This window comes from Tetrao urogallus, assembly GCF_951394365.1.
Source record: "Tetrao urogallus genome assembly, chromosome: 15".
Taxonomy (NCBI): Eukaryota; Metazoa; Chordata; class Aves; order Galliformes; family Phasianidae; genus Tetrao; species Tetrao urogallus.
The window spans coordinates 9,770,559-9,795,813 of record NC_136828.1 but is presented as its reverse complement, the minus strand read 5'-3'; the positions used below and the strand labels follow the sequence as shown (position 1 = coordinate 9,795,813).

At 45.9% G+C, this 25,255-nt stretch overlaps 1 protein-coding gene across 1 annotated transcript in view; it reads right to left on the bottom strand.

Moving 5' to 3' along the window:
* CACNA1H (calcium voltage-gated channel subunit alpha1 H) overlaps positions 1-25,255 on the bottom strand; it is a gene marked incomplete at both ends in the record, with an annotated part of 200,899 nt that overhangs the window by 11,368 nt on the left and 164,276 nt on the right. Inside the window, 10 exons of the mRNA XM_079542685.1 lie at positions 445-523; positions 9,431-9,501; positions 10,093-10,226; positions 11,370-11,479; positions 13,182-13,333; positions 20,144-20,357; positions 21,268-21,357; positions 22,061-22,186; positions 22,772-22,898; positions 24,978-25,162. Of these exons, the coding sequence (XP_079398811.1) occupies positions 445-523; positions 9,431-9,501; positions 10,093-10,226; positions 11,370-11,479; positions 13,182-13,333; positions 20,144-20,357; positions 21,268-21,357; positions 22,061-22,186; positions 22,772-22,898; positions 24,978-25,162 (1,288 nt within the window). The remainder of the gene's footprint in view (positions 1-444; positions 524-9,430; positions 9,502-10,092; positions 10,227-11,369; positions 11,480-13,181; positions 13,334-20,143; positions 20,358-21,267; positions 21,358-22,060; positions 22,187-22,771; positions 22,899-24,977; positions 25,163-25,255) is intronic.

The following is a 25,255-nucleotide window of genomic DNA, read 5'->3' as shown; positions in this document are numbered from 1 at the left end:
CAAACTTGGGCAGCTGGAAGAGCAATGTCAGCCAAGTGCACAAACTAATGGAGTGTGGTGGAAGCTGCAAGGAAGGACGTGTTTATGGTGGCGCTACTCCAACACGAATCTGACTGCCGTCAGGCTCAGCAGACTCGTGTGCTGTCTGAAGTAGCAAACTTCCATCTTTGCGAACACATCCACGCTAGACACTTCTATTTAAACACTAAATAGCTCCTCTACAGCCAAGGGTGGTGTGGGACAAACCTCTCGTGTGTGTGTGCGCATTGGACAGGTTCTGTATTACATCCTCATGTGTCACCCGTGACCCTGAGATCAAGAGAAAAGCTTTAATCTTCAGACAGAGAGCTGTGAAGACCCAAGAATAAGGGGAAGAAAGGAAGCAGCTAGGTATCAAATAAATATCAACCGGATGAAATAAATTGTGGCAGGCACATTACTCACCTAGCTTGCCAAACAATTCCACTCCCAGGGCAGCATAGATAAAAAACAGGAGCATAAAAAGTAGGCCAAGGTTCCCTACCTACACAAGGAGAAAGCAGAAGAAGGGTCAGGCAAGTTGAGGTCACAAATTCAATTGCTCCATCACATTTTAAATACAAGCAACAGAAGGACACTGGTGGCCAGGGGCATTTCATCTCCTGGCTTCCAGCACCCTGCTGCCCTTCCACAATTCTGCTGTGACAGACACAGAGGAGGCTCCCAGGTGGGGGAAGGAGCTCCTGTGTGCAAAGCAGCCCTTGGGCCGGTGCCTCTATCCCAGTTCCACTTACCTGGGATGCTGTGCTCAGCCATAACCTGGCCAGCCCACAGCTGCAGCTCCAGTGGCACTTAGCACTGCGTTTCAGACAGGGGTAGCTTAAGGGACGCTGGTAGTTTAAGTGACAGTGTGCTCTGCTTTGAGTTTTAAGGGCCTTTCCCTTCTGCTTGCCAGGTTTGCAATTCTGAGCATGAAGGCTGAAGGTTTCAGACATGTTCTGAGCCACAGGAGGACTCGCCTGGTTTTCGACAGTTCTGCTGCTCTGGAGGACTTTTGGAAAAGGAACACGTGTTCCAGTAGGATGTATATCCTCCCAGCCTTGCCAGAGACATTTACAGATTTTTCTCAGCAACAACTACCAGACTTTGAGCTTTCAGAGTCTCAGAAGAAAAGCCTTATTCCATACACCAACACTGGGATGCAGCCTCTTGCAGTCTGAACGCTGCGTGGTGTGCTGCTATCAGGTATCAGCAGGCATTTGCAAAGAGGCCAAAGGGGATGGTAACAGAAGTGCAATGACGCTGAAGTGAACCCAGAGGTTACTGATAATAACAGCATTACATTGATCCACCCCAGAGTCTAAGCCTTTAAATCACCTCAGAGTGCAGATTATTGGTGACTCAGGGGAGAGTAACCTGACCAGCTAACTGCCTGCGTTTTACCTGCCACTAACTGGCCACGTTTACCTTTCCTGCCCTTTTAAACGCCTGTGTCTATCAGCTGGTGATGGAGGCAGAGCGATCGCTCCCCCATTAGATGTGTGTCGTGAGCCTCATTTTATCTCTGAGTAACAGCTGGGTGGTGATTTGGGTACCCAAGGGATTCACCATCTCCAAGGTATCTGCCACTTAACTCTTCAGTTTCAGAGAGTTTTCTTCTCTGAGGTGTTGCTGGATATTCCTACCATGCTGCTTAATGGCATCAGAAAAGTTATCAGGATAATAATGATAACCCAAATTAACACAGCTATCACTGATAGGTGGGTGTTTCTTGTTTGGTTTTGTCTGTTTGTTTCCATTAAAGAAATGGGAGCAGTCCAATCACCCAGTGGAGACTGTAATTGCAATAAAGCCTAAGCAGGCTCCTACACATAGAGCTTTGCAATTCTACTAACACTGTTACCACACTCCGGGGAATAATAGAGATAATGCAGTGATGTGGATGGCTGCTCTGGATTATTTCACTGCATGGATTTCTTTGCCTTCTGGAATAATGCTTTCTAGCTCAAGTCTGCAGGTCCACTGACAGTTTGTAAGACATGGGGAGGCAGTCTGCAAAATGACTGCAAATCAAAAAACATAGGAAAGGAGGCACATGCATCCTGCCAGGGAGGCAAATGAGCAAATAATAACAAACAACTTTTGTTTGTTATAAACAAGTTATCTAGGTTGAATGTAAATGAAAGACTGATGCTGCAGCACTGCAGAAGAGGAGCTTGGATTTTTTTTTTTTCAAAGCAACCTATAAACTGAAAATTTTACTGCTGTTTTAATGCTTTAGAAGTCAGCCTGCAAACTTCTGGCATTGATGAAATTCCAAAGAATTCAGAATAACATCAAAGTTATTACCAGGTTATCACTCAACACTATTATCCAGCTGCCAACATACAAAGCACGGCACCTTGTAGGCAGAAATGCTGATAACTGGTCGCTTTGAATTGAGCTGACATTTGCTCATAAACAATGTGCACAGTGAGAATTTGTAGAGGACTCTGTATTTAAGATTGTGACTAATTACATTACTGAACCAACACGTCTCACAACTAGTTGAGAGAGCACTCACGAGCTGCTGTGCAGGCTCAGGGCATCACGATAAATCTGAGAAGTGTTTGAGGATGTATCTGCCCTGGGCTGAGAGCAGTCAAAGGGGCAGTTTCGAAGCTTGGCTGATGCACAGGATCTCTTGGAAAGGGATTGAAATCTGACAGCAGTGTGGAAATGTGACCACATGGGAGACAGCAGCAAGTGAAAGACCCTAAGATGGCTGACGGCATCATCTTTACTGCTAAACTCTATCCCACCCTGTATCTAGACATCTTGAGGTCACAGCTCCTGACTTGGACAGGGTACCAGCTGCTCAGCAGCCTTTGAACACCTGATGCTCAAGAGAAAGCAGCTGGGCAAAATGGATTACCTCTTTTTCTTTTACCACTTGGTCTATTTGTGCAGCTTCTGGCTCTCTACTGAATCAGTAGAAGCCAATGCCAGATTTAATAGTTTGTCTCTCCCAGCGTGTGGCTTTCTGATCTGCATCTCTCAGTAAAGGAAAGGAGGGTCCTCGTCAGCCTATGGCCTTCACCAAGGCATGAGCACAGAGAAAGACCCCAGGCATGTTCCTAAGACGAGCTGAGGTGGAAGCAGTGAGGTCAGCCAGCAGCTGCTGAGCAGCTAAGACAGCAGGCTGAATGTGAGCCTATGACCTTGTGTGAGTCATTCTCCTCCTGTAACCCAACATACCCATTTCTAATACCCCTGTGAGTAGGTAATTAATGTCTCTAAAGCACTTTGAGAGCCACTGAGGCCAGACAAGAAAAATGCTATGCGTATGTATGCATAGCATACACGTATCTGCAAGGAGCAGGAGGGGGCAGAAGCACGTCCAGGCACTTTTCCCAGCATCTGAAGGCTGGGATGGCTGTGCTGGAATCTCCATCAAGAACAGAGATCCAACTCTGGTCGGAAACCTCAGCTTTGGCAGCCAGTCACCCGGGCAGGCTCTGAAAAGTGGTTCTGCTCTAGCAGCTCTTAACAGGACAGCCCATGCTGTGTTTATCCATCAAGCTCCCCCAGACTGGTGCCTTTGGCTGGGCAGAGGAAACTACAAATAACCCCAGCCTATGTCAGCCAGGGGCTATCCATCATTTGTTGTGGCTCCAGTGCTGGGGGGAGGCTGGGGCCTGGAAGAAGTGAAGCAGAGATGAAGAACATCTTGGAGATGTTGTTGGTGTCCTTAAGTACCTCAGAGAAACCACAGGAGAAGACGGAGCCACTGGTAAATATTTGTGATTCCTCCTGGACCTTCACTCCCTGGCACTCTGGCTGCTATCTGCTGCTGGCTAAAGTGTGTGTGCCTGGGGCAGGGGATGCTGCGGGCAGAGGCAGAGCTCTCCATCCCATCCATGCAGAGGAGCAGGGAGGCCCCGTGCAAGGAGCTCCCTCCCTTCAATACAGCACATTCCAGCTGGATCTGTGGTCTACCATTGCGAAAGTCCTGGAATAACCCTGCTTAGCAGTGAGGAAAGCAACTCTACCCTCCACGCTTCCAGCAAAACCCTTCTCCCACCACTCCTGCAAGGCCTGGGAAGGCTGTCTCTGCTTTAGTTCTTGCAGACACCTCTGCCATTAGCTTTCTGCCTCTCCCTAAGTGACTGTGGAACCACCGTATGTCCCGTCAGAACCCAACCTCTGACCTATGCCAGTAAAAAGCCATCATCTGCAAGCACAGGGCTGCAGAGAAACTACACCAAGCTCTGTTAGTTTGATATGCAAGTGCTGTGCCTCCCAAGTGACACAAAGTGATGCTGGGCTGCAGGAGGTGTGAGGCACACTCCTCTGGACACAGGCCAGTCTCGCTGTCAATGGGATATAACAGATGAGAACTGAGCTCTTCCGTTTCTCAGTTTCCCTCTGTATTAGATCACACTGCTACCAGTAAGGCCAGTTCCCCTGTGGATTGCTGGTCCTAATCTGAATATTGCACAGACAGTGGCGTTCACCCCTTGTGGGAAGTCCCTGGGGATGCTGAGATGCCAAGTGCTACGGGCAAGTCACTGTGCTCACTGTTAATGCACTGATACCAGGCACTTGGGCACCACCACTCCTCTGCTGCACTGCCAGCCCTGTGATCCTGCCCAAATCCCTCAAGCACCCGCTGGTCTCTGCTCTCCTGCTCTGTATGAGGCACTGATGAAATATTTGTCTTCTGGAGTCCCACTCCTGCAGTGGCTGGTTGAGACACGCTGAGGTTCTTCTCGTGCCGCTTCCTGCTCTGACATCAATTATTTCTGCATCACTGGCCCACACCTTGGCATTTCAGTTGGCCACGCAGGCAATGCACACAGGGATGCCTGTCAAGAGCAATTTCTCATAAAATTAAGCCTGTGCCAATCCTTTCCAAGGACGTGAGTCTCATCTTCCTTCCAGCTCTCTTCAATGAGAGCAATAAGCTTGGAAGCAAGAAAACACAGGCTAATTTGTGCATTAAACCCAAGAGAAAATGGACGTATTTGCCTGGAAAAGAGAGGCCATTTGTGTGAATTCCAGGAGTAGTGGAAAAGGGCCAGTCAGACAAGCTTGAGGCTGTGGTCATCTGAGTGGTGCAAATACAGGGCCACCAGCTGAATGGAATGAGCTCCCCTCACTGCGTACCCACCGAGCCCCACAGTGACCAGTGCTACCAGCCAGCAGAGCAGTGGTTTCCTTGTTTAGTGATTTCTGCTTCTTTTCTCTATGGATATCTCTCAGGCAGCTCTGCGAGGCTTTCCAGTGTGTAGCATGACACATACCTACCTACCCATCTTTCAGAACCAGACTCAACTGAAACGCCTGCTTGCTAAGACATTTCTATTCTTGCTTCACAGTCATTGTGTTTCCAGCTCCTGGCAAAAGCAGGCTGTTGTGCATGTCCCATAAGTGCCATTAAACAATGCCAAAAAACATGTTCAAGAGCTACAGATAAGCACAGAAACTGCAGCACTAAGAAGAGCTGAACTCCTGGACAGAAACAAACTATAGGCTGTCCTTCAGGGGACGGATAGGACGAGGAGTTCTTCACTTTTTTTCTTGGCACAGACTGTACATGGGGGGAGTTCCAAGCTTTGAAGACAAGGAGGAGGTATGCTGGACAGTCCTGCATTTAATTAATGTGCTGTCCACAGACCAAGTGGAAAAAAAGAAAAAAGAAGGAAAAAGAGCCCAGATTGTCTAAATAGATGGGCTGGATCTCAATCCTCGTCACAGCGGTGAAAATCAGTCACTGCAGCAGAATTAGAGTGGTGCAGATGAGCATAAGAAAAAAGAAAACAAAGCTATGCAGACCGCCTTGGAAAATAAGTCCTTGTAGCTGTTCAGTTGTGCCTTGTAATTCCATGACTGCCTCATTTGCTTCAGGATTAAAAACCCTGCGTTACTTGCTTGAAGTGAAATCATGACATCAAAAAGCTCATGGATAAACCGACACCCTTTGCTCCCTTTGTGTCTGCTGCTAATCCTGCAAACAAGATTTGATAGGAAAAATCCATATTTTCCTCTTGTTGGCACTGTAGAGCCAGGCTGGCAAACTGGGCTGGATTCCACTTTGTGCTGTCAGGAGCAGTGGTGGCAGCTCAGCACTGGCTGCAGGTTACTGGCAACTGATACTGGGAATGCTGTGCAGACTGAGCTGGGCTGCTCGGTATGGGGACCACTCACACAATAAGCATCTTAACTCAGCCAAATGCAAAGCTATGAGTCTGAGGGTCAAGGGCCGACCATGCTGCAGAAAGAGTGAATTGTACATTGTGGGGCCGGGGATGTGAAAGAGACTGAAAGATTACTGTTGAATAGGAGTCATATGGAGCAGACATTGCGTACAAAACCAATGCAGCCACCAGCCATATAAGCAAGTAAATAGCCAGCTGAAGCTTGAGTGGTGTAATTCATTACATAATCTTAATGGGGCCAGAGCTCAGAGTAAAAAATGTGAAATGGGTCTTGAAAACATGCTTCATACTGAGAGAATAAGGAGTTCAATGCTCTTCTGTTTGTGAGAGTGCAAGAGATTATTTTCTCTCTTGTTACCTCCAAAAAGAAGTTCTTGAAGATAAAAGCAAAGTAACATCCAATGAAAAAAGCAAACATGCCTAATTCAGATTGAAGACACCAGATTTTTTTTTAGCAGAAAGAACATACACCTATTGGAAGAATGCATTTCACCAACAGTGGATGGCCGATGCCTCAACGCTTCCCATCCTTAAACAAGATAGGGTGGCTTTTAAGACACACAGAAGTCCAGCTCGGAGCTCAGGCTCCCTGTGTTATGCTGGGAGTTGGCCTCTGTGGTCACAAGGAAGTTTTCAATCTGTGAACAGCACTGAACTGGCTGAGTTGGGTCTTGCAATGTCTGAGTGGTGATGTCAGTGCTGGTCGTGCTAACCCAGCTTTGTTTTTAGCTGTTTGGTTTAAAACACTGCATCTAGTTCAAGTTTCCACCAATGCAGCAGATTTTAGCAATTTGTGCTTTACAGTCCATGACAAGCTTCTTTTATTCTCTAAAAGAGTGCACCACAGGTCAGAGCTGAGGCTGACAGTGCCTTTCTAGGTGACCCTGGCCCCATTACTAGCTTAACCTCTCAGTTAACCAGCTGTGAAATTGGAAAATGGATTCCTGTTCGAAAAGTAGATACTGTCCTAAGACTGTGTTGGGGGGTGGGGGGGTAAAAGAACCAGGACAGCACAAGCAGAGATGGCCTGCAGCAGGGACGTGATGATTGATTCAAACTACCCCAAACACTTTCTGGGGCTAAGAGGGAATGGAGATGGTGGACAAAGATGGTGCCATTTTGAGATCTTTCCCTGACTGCTCTTTCTGTATCTCTTGCCTCTGTTTTTTTTTGTTCTCCCCTATTTCATTTCTTTTCAGTCTCCTGGTGAAGGAGAGGGGCTATGTACACGAGTAGACAACAGTTTACTAGAACAGGAGGATGCATCAGGGCAGGAAGTCCTTCTGCACTAGAAACAGAAGCTCAAGGTCAGTCTGTATTCCAAGAGAAGAGACTCAGCCTGTTTTATGACATCCACAAATTTGGATCAAAATGGCCACGTCCCCCAGGTCTGAGGATAGTTGGTTCTCTAGGATTTACTCAGGCTCTCTCCGCTGCTGAATCAAACCGAATAAGAAGCTGATGAAAGTCAACCAAAAGAAAAAGAAAAAAAATGAGAACTGGAATGGTAATATCTTATGTTTGTAAGCCCATAAAAGGGCATTCTACAAACACCAGATGAAGAATTTTCCCCTGAATGAATAAACACGGAATCAATTTTTCTTGCCACTTATGTACATTCAGTGAGGATCTTCCAGCTGTGGTTTCAGGCTGCTAAAATCACTGGAGTAGGAACTCTTCCCCTGCCTTTGAAATGAAAACTGTAGCTTTATGAAAAGTGACCACTGTGGAAAAGGTCTCTAAAAACCTCCCTGCTCATCTGAAGGATTTCACTGATGAGCAAAGTGACATTTTTATCGGCACCAGATCTGCTTAGAATATCCCTGGGGATTTCCCTGTAGAAGAGGCTTCAGTTTGAATGTTAGCTGCAAGAACACCCAGAGGAAACAAAAAGTCTGGCCTGCAGCCACCCTGTTGTTTGGGGGAAAGAAAAGAATGAAGGAGAGAAAATACACTCTGTAATCACAATGCTTTCAAAAGAAAAATAATAGACACAAACCAAAAGCTTTCTTGAAATGCCAAAACAGGGGTCAAGTTGGTAAATTCCATGCTTCAGCCCCAGCCAAGATGGAGCTTTCCTTCACTGAAAAGGAGATCTGAATACCAAATGGCAAATGTCTCACATTAGAAACATCTTCATGATAGTGATGAAAAGTAGATGGGCCTTTCCAAGAAAAAGAAATTCCCCTTGTTTCCTAGCTCCTTTTAATAGATCCCACACATAGCAACTAGCTCAAAGAGGTTTATTTGGGTAATTACACACACTAGTCCTACTAATTCCCTGCTTGATCCTTGAGGTCCTGAGACCCCATAATGGCACTCGTTTCTGGACAAAGCACAGCACAGTTTCCTTTCTGATCTCAGAGCATCTTCATACCATCTTGTCAATAAATCCACAAGAATCCAGAGTCCCTTCCCCACCTCCAGTGCTGCCTGCTATATATTCCTACATGAAATAGGAATGTGTAGGCTGCTGAACACTAAAGACAGGAAGATCAGGAATTTGAACACCAAACCCACAAATCAGCAGAACACAAACACTGTAAGATTTTAAATACAAACGAGCCCTAAACTTCTTGGATTTCTTCTGATGCACTCCAAATTTTGGGGGGGAGGAGTACAAGTCAGCAAAACTTCCTTCTTTCCCCCCCCTTCCTCCCCCCAGATAAATTGATCCTTAAAAAAGTAGTCCCAGGAACTGAACACTTGAATGATCCTGTCAAGTGCCATTAAGATTGGCAGAATCTTTGTTCTTGCAGCACATGAGAGTTCAGTGATTTGAGACCTCACTTCAGGCTTTTAACACTCAGAAATTCATCTCCCACTTGGCTTTAAAGTCTGCAGCTCCTCTGTCAATACATGTCAATAAATGTGGCTGTTGCTGCCTTCCAAAGAAACCTGCTGAGCTGGAAGCTAACTCGTTCCAGAGCTTTCACCAATAGCTTTCTTTGTCTGTTCCGGTCTTTCCTGAACTTCTCAGTGAATTCTGTGTCTTAGAAGAGCTCTGCCTACAGCAACACGCTCTCTGTTAACTCTTTTTCCACCATCCTGTTTCTCCCATCTAACACAGACTATGTAGACAAGGCAAAAGTCCTCTATCAAGGTGCTGGTAGCAGTGGAAAAAGCTGAACATCCTTCCCAGCTGGTTTCCAGTGCCCACCAAGTCCCATGGCATAGAGCCATCCCCAGGCCCAAAAGGCACAGTCTGTCAGGAGGAACAAACCAGGCATGGATGAAATCTGGGAGCTTACCTGGGGAAGAGCTTGTACCACTGTGTCCAGGAGAGCTCGCATTCCAGTGGCCATTTTAAGCAGTTTCAGCACTACAATGAGAACCAAATCCTGTTAAGCAGAGCTGGGAAACATCTCAAGAACCCAGCAAGGAAATCTAGCTTCAGACCTTGTAAATGAGGGGTCCCATCTCTCTTGCTTTCATATCACAGAGATGGCGAGCTCCCTGCATCCTGGCAGGGCCCACCGAAAATCCAAACATCCCTGCTACATCCCACAACAACTAACATTAGTGACACTAGTGAAACAAATCCAACGTCACAAAAACTCCAGCACGCCCTAGCAAGAAAATGGGAGACCAAAGGGGAGACACTTTGCTGGGGAGAAAGCATCATCTCAAACTTCGATCCTCCACCACTGGTGATTCTCTCTCAGTTTCTGACCTTGTCTGGTATTGGCACAGAAAGACAGAGAGCCCAGGTCTGAATCAGAGACCAATCTGAGACACCTCTTGAAACACCCACAAAACCCCACCCGGCTTGTTTCTGAATCAACATTCTGCAGGCTTATCTCCTAACTGTCTTCAAACTGAAAATGAAACAGCAGGACTAGAAGAACAAATGGCCAAACCGTTTCCTGGCGTGTCTGGAGGGATGGCTGAAGACCTACGGAGCAGGCCGTACCTCTTGCTATTCTCAGCACCCGCATGATGCGTATTATTGTGGGATTGATGGGCAGTGCAGCATTCATCTCAATTTCCTCCAGCGTGATTCCCACAATTGATAAGAGAACTATGGCCAAATCCAGCTGATTCCATCTAATAAGACAAAGAGAAGAAGGACAATAAGAAAAATTATTAATTGCATGTTGACAGCCATCCAAAAACAGAGAATTAACTTCTAAAATCAATCACAAGCAAATTCCAAAGGTCTCTCTGCTGTTGTACCTTCTATGCCCGTGATCTTCTATGTGGTATAAAACCAACTCACTGAAGCTGGCACACAGCCCTGAGCAACAAGCTGCTGTTGGCTGGGATCCCATACTGGGAAGTGCTACTGCCAATGCTGGGGCTCCTATTGCCCCTTGGTATCCAGTCGCAGGGACAAGATATTAGGCTAGCTGTACCTTCAATGTGATGTAGCACAGCTGCTACCATGTTGTGTCACCTGCTCCTTCAATTAAATTACTCCACTTGAGTATCTTTACTGATTTACAGCCTAACAATTGCTGAGGACCTTCCACACCAGTACTGCAATACAGTCAGATGTGAGACTGAGTGTCTTTCCAATGCAATTTCCCTCTTAAGCAACGTTGCTCATAGCAGCTTCCACCACCCAGGCACGGTAAATGAACCAAACCCACTGGTTTTGTGGAAAAGTGTCTGATCTCACCCTGCTCCCCAGCAAGTTGCCAGACCATAATGTGCTCTCACACACAGTCGCTTCTGGCTGCATGGTAGAATATGATCTGAAGGTCTCTGAAGCTAGGATCTGAAGGCAGTGGGGCTGAACACAACTGTCTTTACCTTTGCCAAGGGCTTCTCTAAAGCCAGCAGCCTACCGATGGAATGGGTGGGTCCAGCAGCAGAACAGACTTGCCTGTAGAACTCTGTGAGAGCATGCTGCCAAAACTACTCTACTGAGGACTACATTAATGCCAACGGGTTTTCTGACCGCTAGGCTGGGCTGGTCAGGTCTGACAGAGCAGATAATGACAGAAGGAGGGGGTCTAGAATTTTGTAGGATTTCCTGAATTCCCTCTGCAAAGCAGTCCCAGCTGCTTTTAGGATTTTTAGTTCTCATGCTATGAAGTTTGCACCCATGGAGAGGCAGCCCTTTGCTCTCCCTTGCGCACAGCATGCGGTACTACTGTAGTGATGCTACATTTATTCAGCAGCTAGCTTTGAAACTGGGTCACTACAGCTCTGTCCCAATTACAAAGAAGTTTAAAATACTCTCACCTGTCCTTAAAGAACCTTCGAAAACCAAATGCCACCAACTTCAGGACTGCCTCGAACACAAAAACTATGGTGAACACGTAGTTACAGTACTTCAGGGCTTCATCCAGAGACTGAAAAGAGAGGCAACAGTTAAATCAATCTGCCCTTTCCTCAATTCCAGTGCACAGGGACTGGCAGACACAAGGGTAGGAAAGCACAGAGATGTAAGAACTAGTGACGTAACAGACTGCAGAACTCTGGTACAAAATTGCCCTAAATTACACAGCAAAACACAGTATTAGACACCGATGCAGACCAAACCTTCACAAGCACTAATATTAGATGTGCTAAGAACAGTAAGAGCCATCAGTCCTCCAGCTTCACTACATAAATTGCTCAGGGTCCGGGGCAGAGAGAAAACTGCATCACTTTCCCACTAAAAAAGTTTACTCTTTCTGAGCGGCCTTAATGGATGGTTTCATTCCTGCATGGCAATCCTTAGGACAATGGCTTTGATTAAAGCACTCAGGAAAAATATATAATATTGGAGATGGATTAAGTCTTGCCTTCTTGAAAAATGTTACATCTCTAAAGCTGGGCAAATATATCCATATTTGGTGCAATGTTCACTCTCTATAGAGCTGCTCTCGGAAGTCAGGAATCCACAGTGTTTATACTTCAAGATGATGAGTGTTTATAATGGATTTGATTGGAATTAGAGGCCAACAATAGCAAAAGAATCTTGCTTGGATCTTAAAATAGATAGCTGCAGAGTAAAACAGCTCTTTGGTTGAGTAAGGATTTGGAGAGAGGAGGGAGGGAAGGGGAATTAAGTTAAATGAAGTACAGGTCTCTTACAATAAAAAATAACAACAATGAACTTCAAAACAGACACAGTTGGAAATAAAATGCATCAGAGGAGGAGAAAAAGGCTTTTATGCTCTGTTGACAGAGGAAGCCTCAAACCACAGGAAAGCTGTTCTCCTCACACCGGTGTGATGGCTGTGCTTTGCTGACTCTAAATGCTGATTTTTTGGGAACAGGAGCTGAAAGTTTTTCAGATGTTAGAAATCCTCAGTGCACCACTCACTCTCCCTGCCTCTGTTCCTAAAATGGAATAGCTAAGTTAAAAGAATGTGGTGCTATTTTCTATCTCATATAAAGCTCACTGCCTAAGCCCGAATTCTTGGACCATTTGTGATGGTTTGCCTTCAGGTTTACACCACGCTGTTAAACGTGAATGTAAAACAAGTATAAATACGATCTCATCTGGATAAATAACATTTACACGTGAAACAGAGACTGTTATGTAAAGGAACGATGGAGGCAGAACAGCATTCAGGCTGCTGGCGTAAAACACACACATTACCCTGTGGCTTGGTGCCCCCTGGCTTAGCTCCCAGGAGACATTTGCAGGTTACCTGGCAGAACGTGCAACAGTGAAAAAGCAAACACTAAGCCCACAGCTCCATGAACAATAATGCAATGCAAGGTTCATATATGCTGCAAATGTACAGGCTATGTGATTTATACCAGAAGTTTGGAAAAAAGGACTTGAGGATTTGTGAAGAAAAAAACAAGAAAGGCTATACTTAGAATTGGTTTATTTCAAACTCATTGAAAAACGCATTGCCCTGCGTGCGTTAGCTTCGTTGTTATATCCATTAACAGAACGTTCTAAAACCCTGGACTAAAACACAGAACTGTTTTACAGTCTGAGAGTCAGTCAGAGCTGGGATAAGGAGAGAAAACATTTGGACCAGTGTTTTCTTAGCAAAAGCAAAGTTTTGAGCCCACGTGTTTGCGTTTCACACATTGACAGATGGCTCTTACCTTTGGCTGGTTGTAGTGCTCCATCGACATAGTGATGACGTTGACTCCAATGATGAAGGTGATGAAGAGGTCGAGATAGTGGCTGGTGCAGAGGGTGTGAATGTATTTCCGTGCTGGAGAATAGTCAGCGTAGTAAGGCCTGCGCTGGGCTTCTGCAGGAAAAGACAAGGAAAGGCAACGCAATGAGCACAGGCCCTGCTGCTCGCTTGGCAGCTCTCACAACCACACCTTGCACACACACAGTGCAGGCAAAGTCCTTGGGAGAACTGATCGGAGCACCTGATGGAAGGCAAAGCGCCTCTACTCAGCAGTGAGGTCTTCAAGAGCCACAGTGGGGCTCTCAGGCTGAGCCAAACTCCTTGGGTCTGCTTAAGGGACCCCCACAGCACTGACAGCCAGGTCCTCTTCTCCCCAAGGTTCCCTGTTCGTATTGCTCTGCCTCAAGCTAGGGGACAACCTTCATGTGATGAGACTGTCACAAACCAGGAAGGGTGGCAAGCAGGATGGAAATGAGAACCAAAAAGCTCCAAATCCAGCAAAGCTCCAACTCCAGTTTAGAAAAAAGGCCCAGGGCAGGTCTTGTTGCTCGGGACTCCAACACACCTCAACCAGTTGTTGACATGTTACGTGCAAGTAAGAGAAAAGCATAACCTGAGCTCAACATCTGCATGAGAAAGCTTCTGGTGTGTCACTGAGGTCTACAGAAAACACAGCGATGCCTGTGGCAAAGTGGAGCACATGCGTGAGGGTTACAGCACACAGGACAGCATCACCAGCAACGGAGCGGGGTGCTCAGCGCTTCTCTCTACAGAGACCATCAGGAAAAGCTCCTCTGCAAATATGACAAGGGCATGATTGCATCTAGAAAACGTTCAGGCTCTGACCACATTAATTTTCTCTCTCTGCCTCCGGTCATGGCTCCTTTCTTCTCTTTGAAATAGGGAAACTTCTGCACATGACCAATTTTGCAGGGCTGTCCCAAGGCAAGCGTTTGGACGCTGCCCCATGACTGAATTCTATTTACTGCATGCGTCTCTTAAATTAGGCTGTGACCATGAGTTGGCTGAGGGCACTCAGATGGACTCTCTGAAGTTAAGAAACGTAAATATTCAAAGAGTGGACCCAAGGTCAAACTCAGCATTAGTGCAAGTTCTGCAAGTGGAAGAGACGTGTTAGGTCACACTGTGCCAGAGCAGGATTCTTCATAATAAAAAGGGCATTTTTGCAAATATTTCAGCAAATTCAGCTGTAAGTGTAGGAACAGTTGGGAAAAAGGGTGTCGCTTCACCTTAAAAACAGGGAGGGAAATGAAGTTGAAAGCACTCAGCGCCCTCGCGAAATACATAATCCATCCCTCTCATCGTGTTAATATCTTTCAGATGGAGTGACTCTTGAAAGGCAGTTGGTTTTGATTTTTTTATTGGTAGTGCAACTAATGCCAGATTAGAGTCCAAAACCTTAAAATAAATGAGATAAAAGGAAACGGAATCTGCTGCTCTCTTTCAACTACTCTATTTTTTATGACAGTTGAAAGTGGAGTGGAGGCATTCTGAAAGCATTTCCTTCAGACTGAGGTCACACAGACTTATTTTTTTTCTGCTGAAGGGTGTGGGAATACAAGGTGAAAGAAAACACAACTGTTTTTGAATCCATTCTCATGCTGCTTATGTGCCTAAGTCCTACTGGCCATCTTGGACTCTCTTTGCTATTGAGCTCGGCCGATCTGGTGTGTCTAAAAAGCAATAATAAAAATACAAAATATTACTAAAGTCTGTAAAATATGCTTTTGTGTGTATTCAGAATTTTGACACACTTGGTTTGTTGCTTTTTTTTTTCTCCCCCCCCCTGTAAATGTCTTTTTGGAAAATTGAGAAAACAACTTCTGGGAAGAGCTGAACAGAGCTCAGAAGAACACTAGCAATGGTGGGCAGTATCTGAATACCCTGCTACCCCTGGTCATCTGGTTGCCCATGAAACTTGGGACAGGTTTAGCTTCAGCCAGGATGAGGGAGCCCTAGGGAATGCCTTTCAGGGTTAGTATGCTCTGCACCCCTGAAGCCAGATTAACGGATGAAAAAAACGTCTCCTGGGGCGTACACATACAAAGACAGTCTGTGATACAGTTGGCAATGCTTGGAAACACATGCAACAACATTGTCATACTCAGTGCAGCAACCCATGCAATGTCCATTAGAGGAGATACTGCTCATGCGAGGCTAATGGTAGTCAGCAGGGCAGTGCAGGAAGGGCTCTTGGTGATGCTGGTATTAGGCTGGGGCAATCCCATGATGGCAAAAGGTTTGCAGAGGGTGAAAGCAGAGAGAGATCAGTCAACGTAGCTACACTACAGCTCAGACCCTCCAGCAGTTTGGGTGGAAGTATTCACTGCACACACCTGCAGCTACAGCCTGCTCAACCAGAGAGGTGGGCTCTGCAGAACCTGGACGGTAGGGACTTGGGCGCTGCAAACAGGGAACACTGAATGCATCATTAATTAGAGCAGGCAGAATGCAACCTGTGCCTGGCTGCTCCACAGAAACAGCTTCTGTGACCAGACTCCAGCCGGCCAACTGGCAGACAAACATCAAATGCAGACAAGCATCCCTGCAGCTGCAGCTGATGGTTTGAGTTGGTGGAAACATGGGAGGGGAGGGGAACACCATCAAACACAGACAAAAGGAAAATCACAGTCCTGTCTTGCTTCCACTTCTGAATGTTGGCTAATGCTTGGAACTCACCTCTCTGACGAGTATTTAAACTTCTTTGCTTGCGATTCTGCTGACATAAAAATTAATGAAGCACTGTCTCTCAGCTAAAAACCATTTAGGTTGGCATTACAATTGCTTGCTAAAGCTCCTCCATTATTCTCCTCTGCATGAAACATTAGAAAGCCCTAATGGCTTTATAAGCATGCTTGGCACACAGTAGCTCTATACCTGCAGCTGCCTGGAAAAATAAGCAAGATGGTTTGATAATTCCCTAGTTGGAAATATTAAACGCTAAGATATGCAGTGCCTGAATTTTTAGTTACAGCTCAGATGTTTCTGCTGGATGCACGGCATTGAGATGGGCTAATTTAAATACCACTGTGTGCTGCCCATGATTGCTCATCCCTAGAGAGGAAGGCTTACAGTCAGTGCTCTGAAAGGTATCTATGTTGGGTCTTAAAAGAAAACCAGCCTCTTGCTTCTACAAAGCCCAGATGCTCGGCTCTGTACTGGGAGATGCCACAATTGGAGTTTCCTGCCCCGTTTTTGGCACACAGTGTCCCCCAGACCTGCTTTCAGCACTTGAAGCCAAGGTTCCGCCTGTGTCTGACCTGACCTCGCTCTGCTCAGCAGCTGCTGGCTTCAGCAGATGCAGGTGGGTTGGGTTTGGCCCTGTGTGCTGAAGGCAGAGAAGATCAAACTGATCCATGTGACTTTAATCAAAGACTTCAATCTGGGGAGGCTGCTTTCAGTCGGTGTCTTCTGAGAACTTCATTAAAAGGCTTAGGAGCGGCAGGATGATTAAATTACCGCACACTTATTTAAGTGGTAGATAGAGCTGATGGAGGTAGGAACTGTGTCAGAAAAATATTCTAGTTTATCTTTGCAAAAAAAAGTACTCCATGCAGTTCTATCTTTAAAAAACACATCAAATACATTTCTATGGCATATTCTGCCCCTGCCTTCTTTTTTTCTTTTTTTCCCTTCATGTGAGCAGACTTAACTGGCAAACCCACTGCTTGCTGAAGAGCTGTTGCACCTATTTTGCACATGAGCAGCGTCTGCAGTGCATGGATTACAAAAACACTCACCAAGAGGTGATGGGAGAGGAGAAAGGGACAGAACTGATGAGTCCATGTCACCACAAGCACCCAGAAGGGCACTGTCAGGACACTGATGATAAGCAGAAGGGCAGCTCCCTCCTCTCAGTGCTGGCCATGCTCAGCTGAGTCCAAACCCTGGACCCAACCTGCACATCTTACAGTTCTTGCCTCAGATCTGCTCAGATGGGGCACTGACAAGCTGAGGTTTAAACCTTTTCCAGTCCTGAGCTGCAGCCTATTATGCCCAAATGGTGCATTCTTGCATGGAGGAACCTACAGGTGCCCAAAGATTTCCATACACAGAAACACACATAGGGTCGCCACACACAGGAAGGCATCACAACAGAAAGGAGTAAGGACACAACGACAAGGTGGCACACAGATGGGCAACTCCAGATGGACGGAGGCTGCTGTTAACAGCCCTAGTGCTTCTTTCCCCTATTATCTCTTCAGGTAGGAACAGCAGCTGAAGGAAAAGCACGGCTAGGCTGCCCATCGTGGCTTCCTGCTTCCTCTGCAGGACCACCAGTCTCCTGTGCACCATTCTGTCCCATGGGGACTGGGCTCTCTTCCACCCACTCCCCCACGTGGGTGAGAAGTACTGAGATGGGGTACATGGCGAGCTGGGCAGCCTACCCCCCATCACTGTGCAGCGTCCCATGCCAGCGCACGCACACCAACACTCCAGCAGACTCACGGCCACACGTCACCAACCACATCTCACATCTTTCTGAGACTGCTCCTTTTTCCTTTTTTGGAAATCAAATACAATCGCTTTCTAAATTACCCAGGAGGAGACAACTCCTCCCATTTAAATAAAAACCCCCAAACATTCAAATCTATACAACAAACCTCCAATACGTGTATCTGATATTTGATTTTGCCCCGTTAACAACACAAACTTGGATGCTGAGTTCTCCAGGCTGAACAGAGGCAGGTAGGAGATCTCAGAGCCAGATGATCAGACGTAACCTCCCAGAAGCCCTGCACATGAACAAATGTTTAGACTCTTGTTTGCTCTATTGGACTTGATCCCCTTCCAGAAAGCTGTCCTCCTCCCTGTGCTCTCAATGAATTGTTACAGCCTATATCTCTGTAGTGCTTTGGTCTGCAGCACAAGGCATCTTCTTGACTCCATCCTATCTACATCTAGCTGGCTAAAGGACAGAGTAACTGTGTCCATCACTTTGACAAGGACTGGCTCTTTTCAGTGACTAGCAGTGAGCCACTGATGTACTTGTAATAAGATTTACTTACTAATGAGGGACAACAATTGGCTGTGGATAAGCTACACCACTTTACCTGTGCCTCAATCTATTTTCTCTAAGGATGCTTTATGTTCTTTGCATTGAAGTTATTTTTTTTTGCATGTAACCTTTGAGTTTATCCAAGCATCTTCTTGAGTCAGCACTCTGAGGTAAAAGAACTGCACAAGCAGGAGGACTTTTCCTCCTCACCTTCAGGAAGCCTGAAACAGATTGCTTTTATCATGCTTGAAATGCTGCCTTCAGGGCTTCCTCTTCTAACTCTAGCTGGAGCCCCAAACAAAGAACAAGATGGGAAAAGAGAAATGAAATTGCAGTTAAACTCTTCTAAATCTTCGAAGAGATTCAGAGGCTGTTTGTGACTGGCTAGTTTGACCAAGGTTTGATTTTAACCCACCTTCTTAACTCACAACTAGCTAACACAAAATGGGCTTGGCCTTCAGTCTGGTGCCAGGTCAGTCTGCCATTAAGGCCCTGAGGGTGCAGAAATTAGTGCTGAGGTCTCCTGTGACTCTAATAAAGAGAAGCACAAGAGCAGGAGCGGAGGTGCAAGGGATAGAGCTGCCTGCCTTCTGATTCAACTGTGTGGATGAATGGAGGAAATTGGCTAGGGATGGGGTTTCTGTCAGCAAAACCTCTGATTGCTGAGTCTTTACAGCCAGACAAAAGACTATTCAATCTAAATGCAATTTCCCTGCTTAGAATGAATACCTACGGGTTGATGTTTGGGAGACAACTAGCCATTCAATCACAACGAGATATTATATCCTTACAAGAGAATTCACACACAGCATAGTGCTAGGCAAAGAGACTTCTCTGGCAAGCAGGGCCAGAAGCACTCCAGCCTTATCCCTGATCACAGTGGCCAAGTCTCCTTGCTTACTCCTGCAAAATGCTTGCCAGCATCTAACACAGGCTATCTCTGTTTGCTCGAGCTGCCTGGGAAGTTACTGTGGCAGGTTTCCTGGGGTTTCCCTAGTAATACCCTCCAGGTGCTATAGGTTTATCCCCGGTGAAGCCTGCCAAGGAGAAGTGGAGGTGAGAATTAATACATGAGAAACCCTGGGAAGGTTTGAGTGACGAAAGGAGCACATACTCCAGTGTTTCTCTGGTCTGATCTGATCATTCCTACTGAATACACTAGAAACAGATTTCAGCTAAAGAATTTCTGTTGCACCTTAATGGTCCTGCATCTGGCCAATATTTGCACATATACTGTTTGCACGATAAACAGAGTGCCAACATGTAGCACTGAAGGACTTCCCCCAGCCTGTGATGGGACAAGCATCTCTTGTAATGGACATCTTCCCAAGAAGGCTTTTCTGGACAGCCCCATCTGAGGGCTCTTGGTATGTTCATGCCCTCATGCATCACGGTTGTAGCATGCGGGGCCATGCACTAGGACGCTAAAAAGCATCACAACTACTTGGGCTAAGAAAAGAACTGATAAATCAAACCATCACCATCATCATATGCAAGCGGCACATTAAGCCTCAGGGATACCCTCAGAACTGGCCTTCACATGCACAGCAAGCATTGCAGCTGTTTACTCACTGCATCCCTCAGTCACACCACGAGCTTCTGCTTGGTGCTTGGGAGCATTAGGGACACCTTTGCCTTGCAGAGCGTGCCAGTTCCTGCTACAGGACTCTGCTTGGAGGAGAGTTTGCTCCCCAGCCAAGTAAACAGGTAATGCTTTACATCAGGCTTGTAGAGGACAATTCCAGGGTGTTGGCAACCTGAGACTTAAGGTACCGCCAACCAAGTAACGAAGCAAAACAGCCTCTTGGAATCCCATGGAAACAAAATCAAAGAGAAATGAAAAGTCTTGCTTTGGGAGCAGGCAGGGCTCAGAAAGATTTTGGTTTGTAACGCAGTCTACCGACCAGACAGGTACATCTCCTTACTCCTGCGCTTTTTCTCCAGGCGTCTCAGACGCTTCTCCTCCCGACGCCGGGCCTCCTCTGCCTCCTGGTGCTGCCGGCACTTGTGGAAGTTCTCCACCACCACCCCCACGAACATGTTGAGCACGAAGAAGCTGACGATGAGCAGGAAGGAGATGAAGTAGAGAAGCATCCAAGGGTTATGGTTCTGGATGGGCTAGTGAGGTGGAGAAGAAAAAAATGAGAGAGAGGAGAAGTGATGTGGATGAGATGTGTGCAAGTCGGCACATTTGGCACCACGTAGCTAAAAGACAGCACTGTGCAGCTGCGTGGGGAGGAGGAGAGTGCTGGGAGGACTTAGATTTTTCCTCTTATTCATTTTTTACTGACTGGAATTGCAATTTTTTTTGGTAAAACCTGCCTTAGTCTCCATAACTTGGCTTATGGAAATTATTTATTTTGGCACTTACTTCACATAGCTTAAAATAAATCTCAGTGCATTTGTATCATCCCACCTGGGTGATTTTTTTTTTAGGCAAAGACAGGTTTCAGCTTATTTTTTTGAGATAATACTGTTAACATTTCTTTCTTGTTACGGGAGATTCTGAAGCAGAAGAAGACTGAATGCGAAGAGTTACAAGTAGTTACAATCACGTACTACTCACTGAAGACTCCTGACTACCCTTCGCTGACGTCTCACATCGCAGAATGCTTCTTTCACATCTCTGGTTGTCTCCCCATCTCATGCATGTTTGCTCATATTCATCAGATCTTCCACGGAGCCACAGTGCAATAGCACACATGGGACAACTCAAGAACTATCGTTGTAATTAAAATCCCCATCAATGCTTGGCTGTATACAAGAGGTCCAGCCACTATAAGAGCAGAAACCCTGGGCAGCCTAACATGGACCTCAAGTAGGTCCCATAACTCTGCTCCTCCCTGGCACTCGATCCTATGATTCTGTCATGATCCTATGATGCTATGACAATGAGGGTTGACTGGGTATATCACTGATGCTTCATGAAGTAAGAGATAAAAATGTATGCAGCTTATGGAACTTCAAAAACCAGTCACCCAAGTATGGAATTTCTGATGGCAGCACTTTTAATCTCTCGGTACATTACCTGTTGGTCAATACCCACAGCATCCAGACCATCATACATGATGTTTACCCAGCCGTCTTTGGAGGAAAGGACAAACAAGGACATGAGAGCCTGTAAGAAGAAAAGCAGGGAAGATTGTTCTAGCATTTTAGCCCTCAAGGAGGAAACTAGTAACAGGCAATGCTCAACAAAACAATGCACAGCTCCTAACAAATGATCTGGCCCAGAGTTGGTGGAGAAATGCAACATACTGTGGTTTGATTTTACCCGTTTGCACGTCTGGCTTAAAAGCGAGCAAACTGGCAACACTACTTTTCCCTCACATATAGATTGATTTTTGCTCGGCCAAATCAGGCTGCCCAGTTGCTTAAGCATGATTAAAAATCGATGTCAGGCTGGCGAAATGTCACGAGGTTTTATAAAGTAATCATACATCCCAGTGTCTACTATAGGCTTTCTAGCCAGTATAGAAGACCTTATTGTTTTTTCATTTGTAAATCTAACATCTGGAAGCCGAAAGATTAAAAGTGACAGTTGAGATCCATACAAAAGGGACTGCATGCAAAAACAGCTCTTCTAAGACAAAACTCTCTTATTAAAGAGAAACTGTATAACTTTAGGCAGTCTGATTGCAAAACACCAACAACTGACCTGATTCATTCCTACCCAAAGTCAGAGTTGTCTCTGATTGATGATATCTACGTTGTTCTTGGAAGCTTCCTCTGATAGTTGTTCTACACCTTTCTCAAAAATACATTTTAAATGCTCACTTAGTAAAAACTGGTACAAAAAAATCCCTCAGTGAGGACTTTACCTGTCCCAAATTGTCAAAATTGTACTTCCGCCGAACCCATCTGTAGTGTGCATTGGTGCAGTCGGTCTTCGTAGTGATGTTTTTCACATCAGGACCATCACAGTAGTAGAACTTGCCTTTAAAAAGCTGTGTTTGAGAAGCCAAAAAGAAAGAAAAAGAACACAAAAAAGGAGCAGCTATGGAAAATCTGTCCCCCTGATTTATCTTTCTGTCCCCTGGTAGAACCTTTTGCCAAGTTCAAATTCCTTTTCTTTCCTCCCAACTCAGATACCTGACTTAACACACGCAGCAGGAAATGAACTCAGGTGAAAATTCAGGTCTTGAGACAGAGTTGCTTCTTGCCTCAGACACAACAGTAGGAAGGAGATCCTTCAGTCCTGCTCTGTTTTGATGGGGGATAGGAATCTCTCCTCTAGAGAAAGAGCTACCCTATAAATCCCAGCACACAGAGCCAGGTGGGACAGTTGGAATCTGTTTTTCTCTTCCCCTAGCCAGGGAGATCTTGTCTTCTAATCTGATGCTCCTTCCGATGAGGAGATGCCAACCCCACCCCTGAGCACTCCTTTTAGGGTCTGGCTTTTCTTTCCTAACAACTAGCTGAAATCTTTTCCTGGAGAGATTCAAACTCATTACTTCCATCTTAACCCCAGGTGACAAAAACTCTTGGGCAGCAGCTGCTTACAGACGGCAGTGATGAGGGAAATACTCTACCTGCACCCCTAAAATCCCAAAGATAATGAAGAAAGCACAGCAGATGAGAACAATATTCCCAATAGGCCTCAAGGAGGAGATCAAGGTTTCTACCACCAGCTTCAGACCTGGGGCTCTGCTGATGACTCTGAAAAAATAGCAAAACAATAAAGCCTTTTTTTTTTTTTTTTTAAATGCATTTCAGTGTGTTTGTTTTTCCTCTCCTGCTTGGGCTGCGGTGAAGCTATCACAGCCCCTCTCTATCTGCAGGCAGCATTCAGAGATGATTACTGATGAAGTTAGGCAACCAGAACATCTACGGTTACGTTAGATGGAATTAAAAAGTGTAAGACACTGTGTTGGGCAACCACTTCTTAGTAATAGAGGAGGAAATACTCTCTACTGGCAAGACATCATGGAAGTTCCCGCTACAGCTTGGTCCAGAGTGCTGGGTCCCCTGAGGCCCCTGTGAACAGAGCAGAGGGACACAAAGCGATGCCCACCTTGCCACCACTGAGATTACCAGAAGCCTCAAAGGCAGGGTCAGAGTGCATGACTGCCCTCCTGGCCCAAACCTTGTGACAGCATCTCAAAAAATAGTCATTTTGATTTGAATTTCAGTTGGTGCAGTAATTAGTTCCTGAGCAGACTCTTCACCAACAGGGACTTGCGACCAACAGCTCCACAGCCAGAAGGTCATCCCATTAAAGAGCAGCACGGCTTGCTTGCTGTGAGGTGGCAAGAGGCCAGGCATGCTCTGAGCACGGCCTGGAGCGGGTGTTGTGGAGAACACGTATTTTCCTTTTGTGTTTCAATGCCTGGAGAATGGCTCTCCCATAGGTGTCTGAAAAATGTGTTTGCACACGGAAGTGTAACCAGCCTGAGCAAGCTTTTCTGGGCAGGCAGGTGTATTGACTGAAGAACACCAAGGCTTTTTTTTAGGAGGGGCCTGCAGAGCCCTTGCAGGGTAATGAGGCTTTCATACCTGCCAGACAGAGAAAACATCAGAAGTGTATGCTGCAGGGACAGAGGGTTTCAATATGGTCTTGTTTGGCTGCACATAAAGTGGCTGTCTGAACTGCAGCTACAAAGCATTAGGAATGGTTCCTGGAGGAATCCTAGAAGCTGTAATAAGTGAAGCCACCATCAGGTGTGATGGATTCCTCTCTATTAATAGGATCTGGCCTAGTTATTTTCCAAGACCAATTCTTTTTTCCCCTTACGTTTGCTTATGAGCTGCCTGAGCCCTGACTTCTGCCCTGAGTTACGTGTGTCAGACAGCTGCACTGAAACCAAACCAAGCCACAGTTTGTCCAGGGTGACCAGAGCAGCCAGCACTGCAAGGGGCACTGCTGCCACCAACAGAACAGAGTGTGGGAGCAAGAGAGGAGGCAAATGCTTATAAAGCTATTTGTCACCAAAAATACAGACCAGCAGACAAATAGCTCTTGCACCGTCAGTCATGGGCCTAAACAAGATTGCCTCTTTTTAATATTCTCATAAGCAAGCAGCAAGCAGCTTTTCATGAGATGGCCTACAGGCCTCTAGAGGTGCCTATCTTACTGCCTCTGAAATTTCATGAAAAAAGCCTTGTGTTTCTTTCTTGCTGAGCAGGATGGAAATAGAACAGGAGCCATGAGCTGATAAAAATCCCCCAAGCATTAACACTCTTTGTTATTGCATCACTGTAAACAAAATACAAATTCTTTTTATTTCTTTTCTCAAATAATGAAAGCATCTCTCAATCGTATTCCTAGCTGAGAGCTAAATTGTTTTGCAGTGATGTTAGATATGCAGGCGCAGGAGAGGAGATATAGATGCCTGAGCTTATCAAATTATCACCAGCACCTGTTCAATTGCAAATTCTCTCGCAGCCAATGCTACCTCCTTGCTTGGGAATGGCTGCGAGGTTGCACAGTTTAACAAGGAGAGAGACTGATTTGTAAAACAGTGATAAAATTGCAGGCTGGAGGAGGCATTCAGTGTATAACTGCCTGAGTATGATAACACCACTCACTCCAAACTCCATCCGCTCTTCTCCACACTGTAGAAGACAGGTTATAATTAGAACTAATTTCACTCTTTTCAAACGGTTTCACAAGAGCTCCCCAAAGATGATACCATATTTCAGCTTCTCGTATTATTAAGCAATGCCTTGATGGATCATACACATTTTTCCCAATGTCCTGATTTATGAACATAAAACAAACTCTATCCAGGAACACACCGGAGAGGTCTCAAGGTCCGCAGCAGTCTCAAAACACGAAGGACACCCAGGATCTTTGCTCCTCCTGCAGATGCCATGGAGACAATAATGTCTATGATAGATACGAAGACCAAAACTCCATCCAGGACATTCCAGCTGCTCTGTAGATAGGTGTTCTCCCCAGAGAAAAAGCCAAGAGCTACTACCTACAGCCAGGAGAGGAGGGACATTTAAAACTGCATTCACATCATAACTTTGTCAGATATTCAGCCTCTGTCAGGCCTCACTGCGTGTCACGG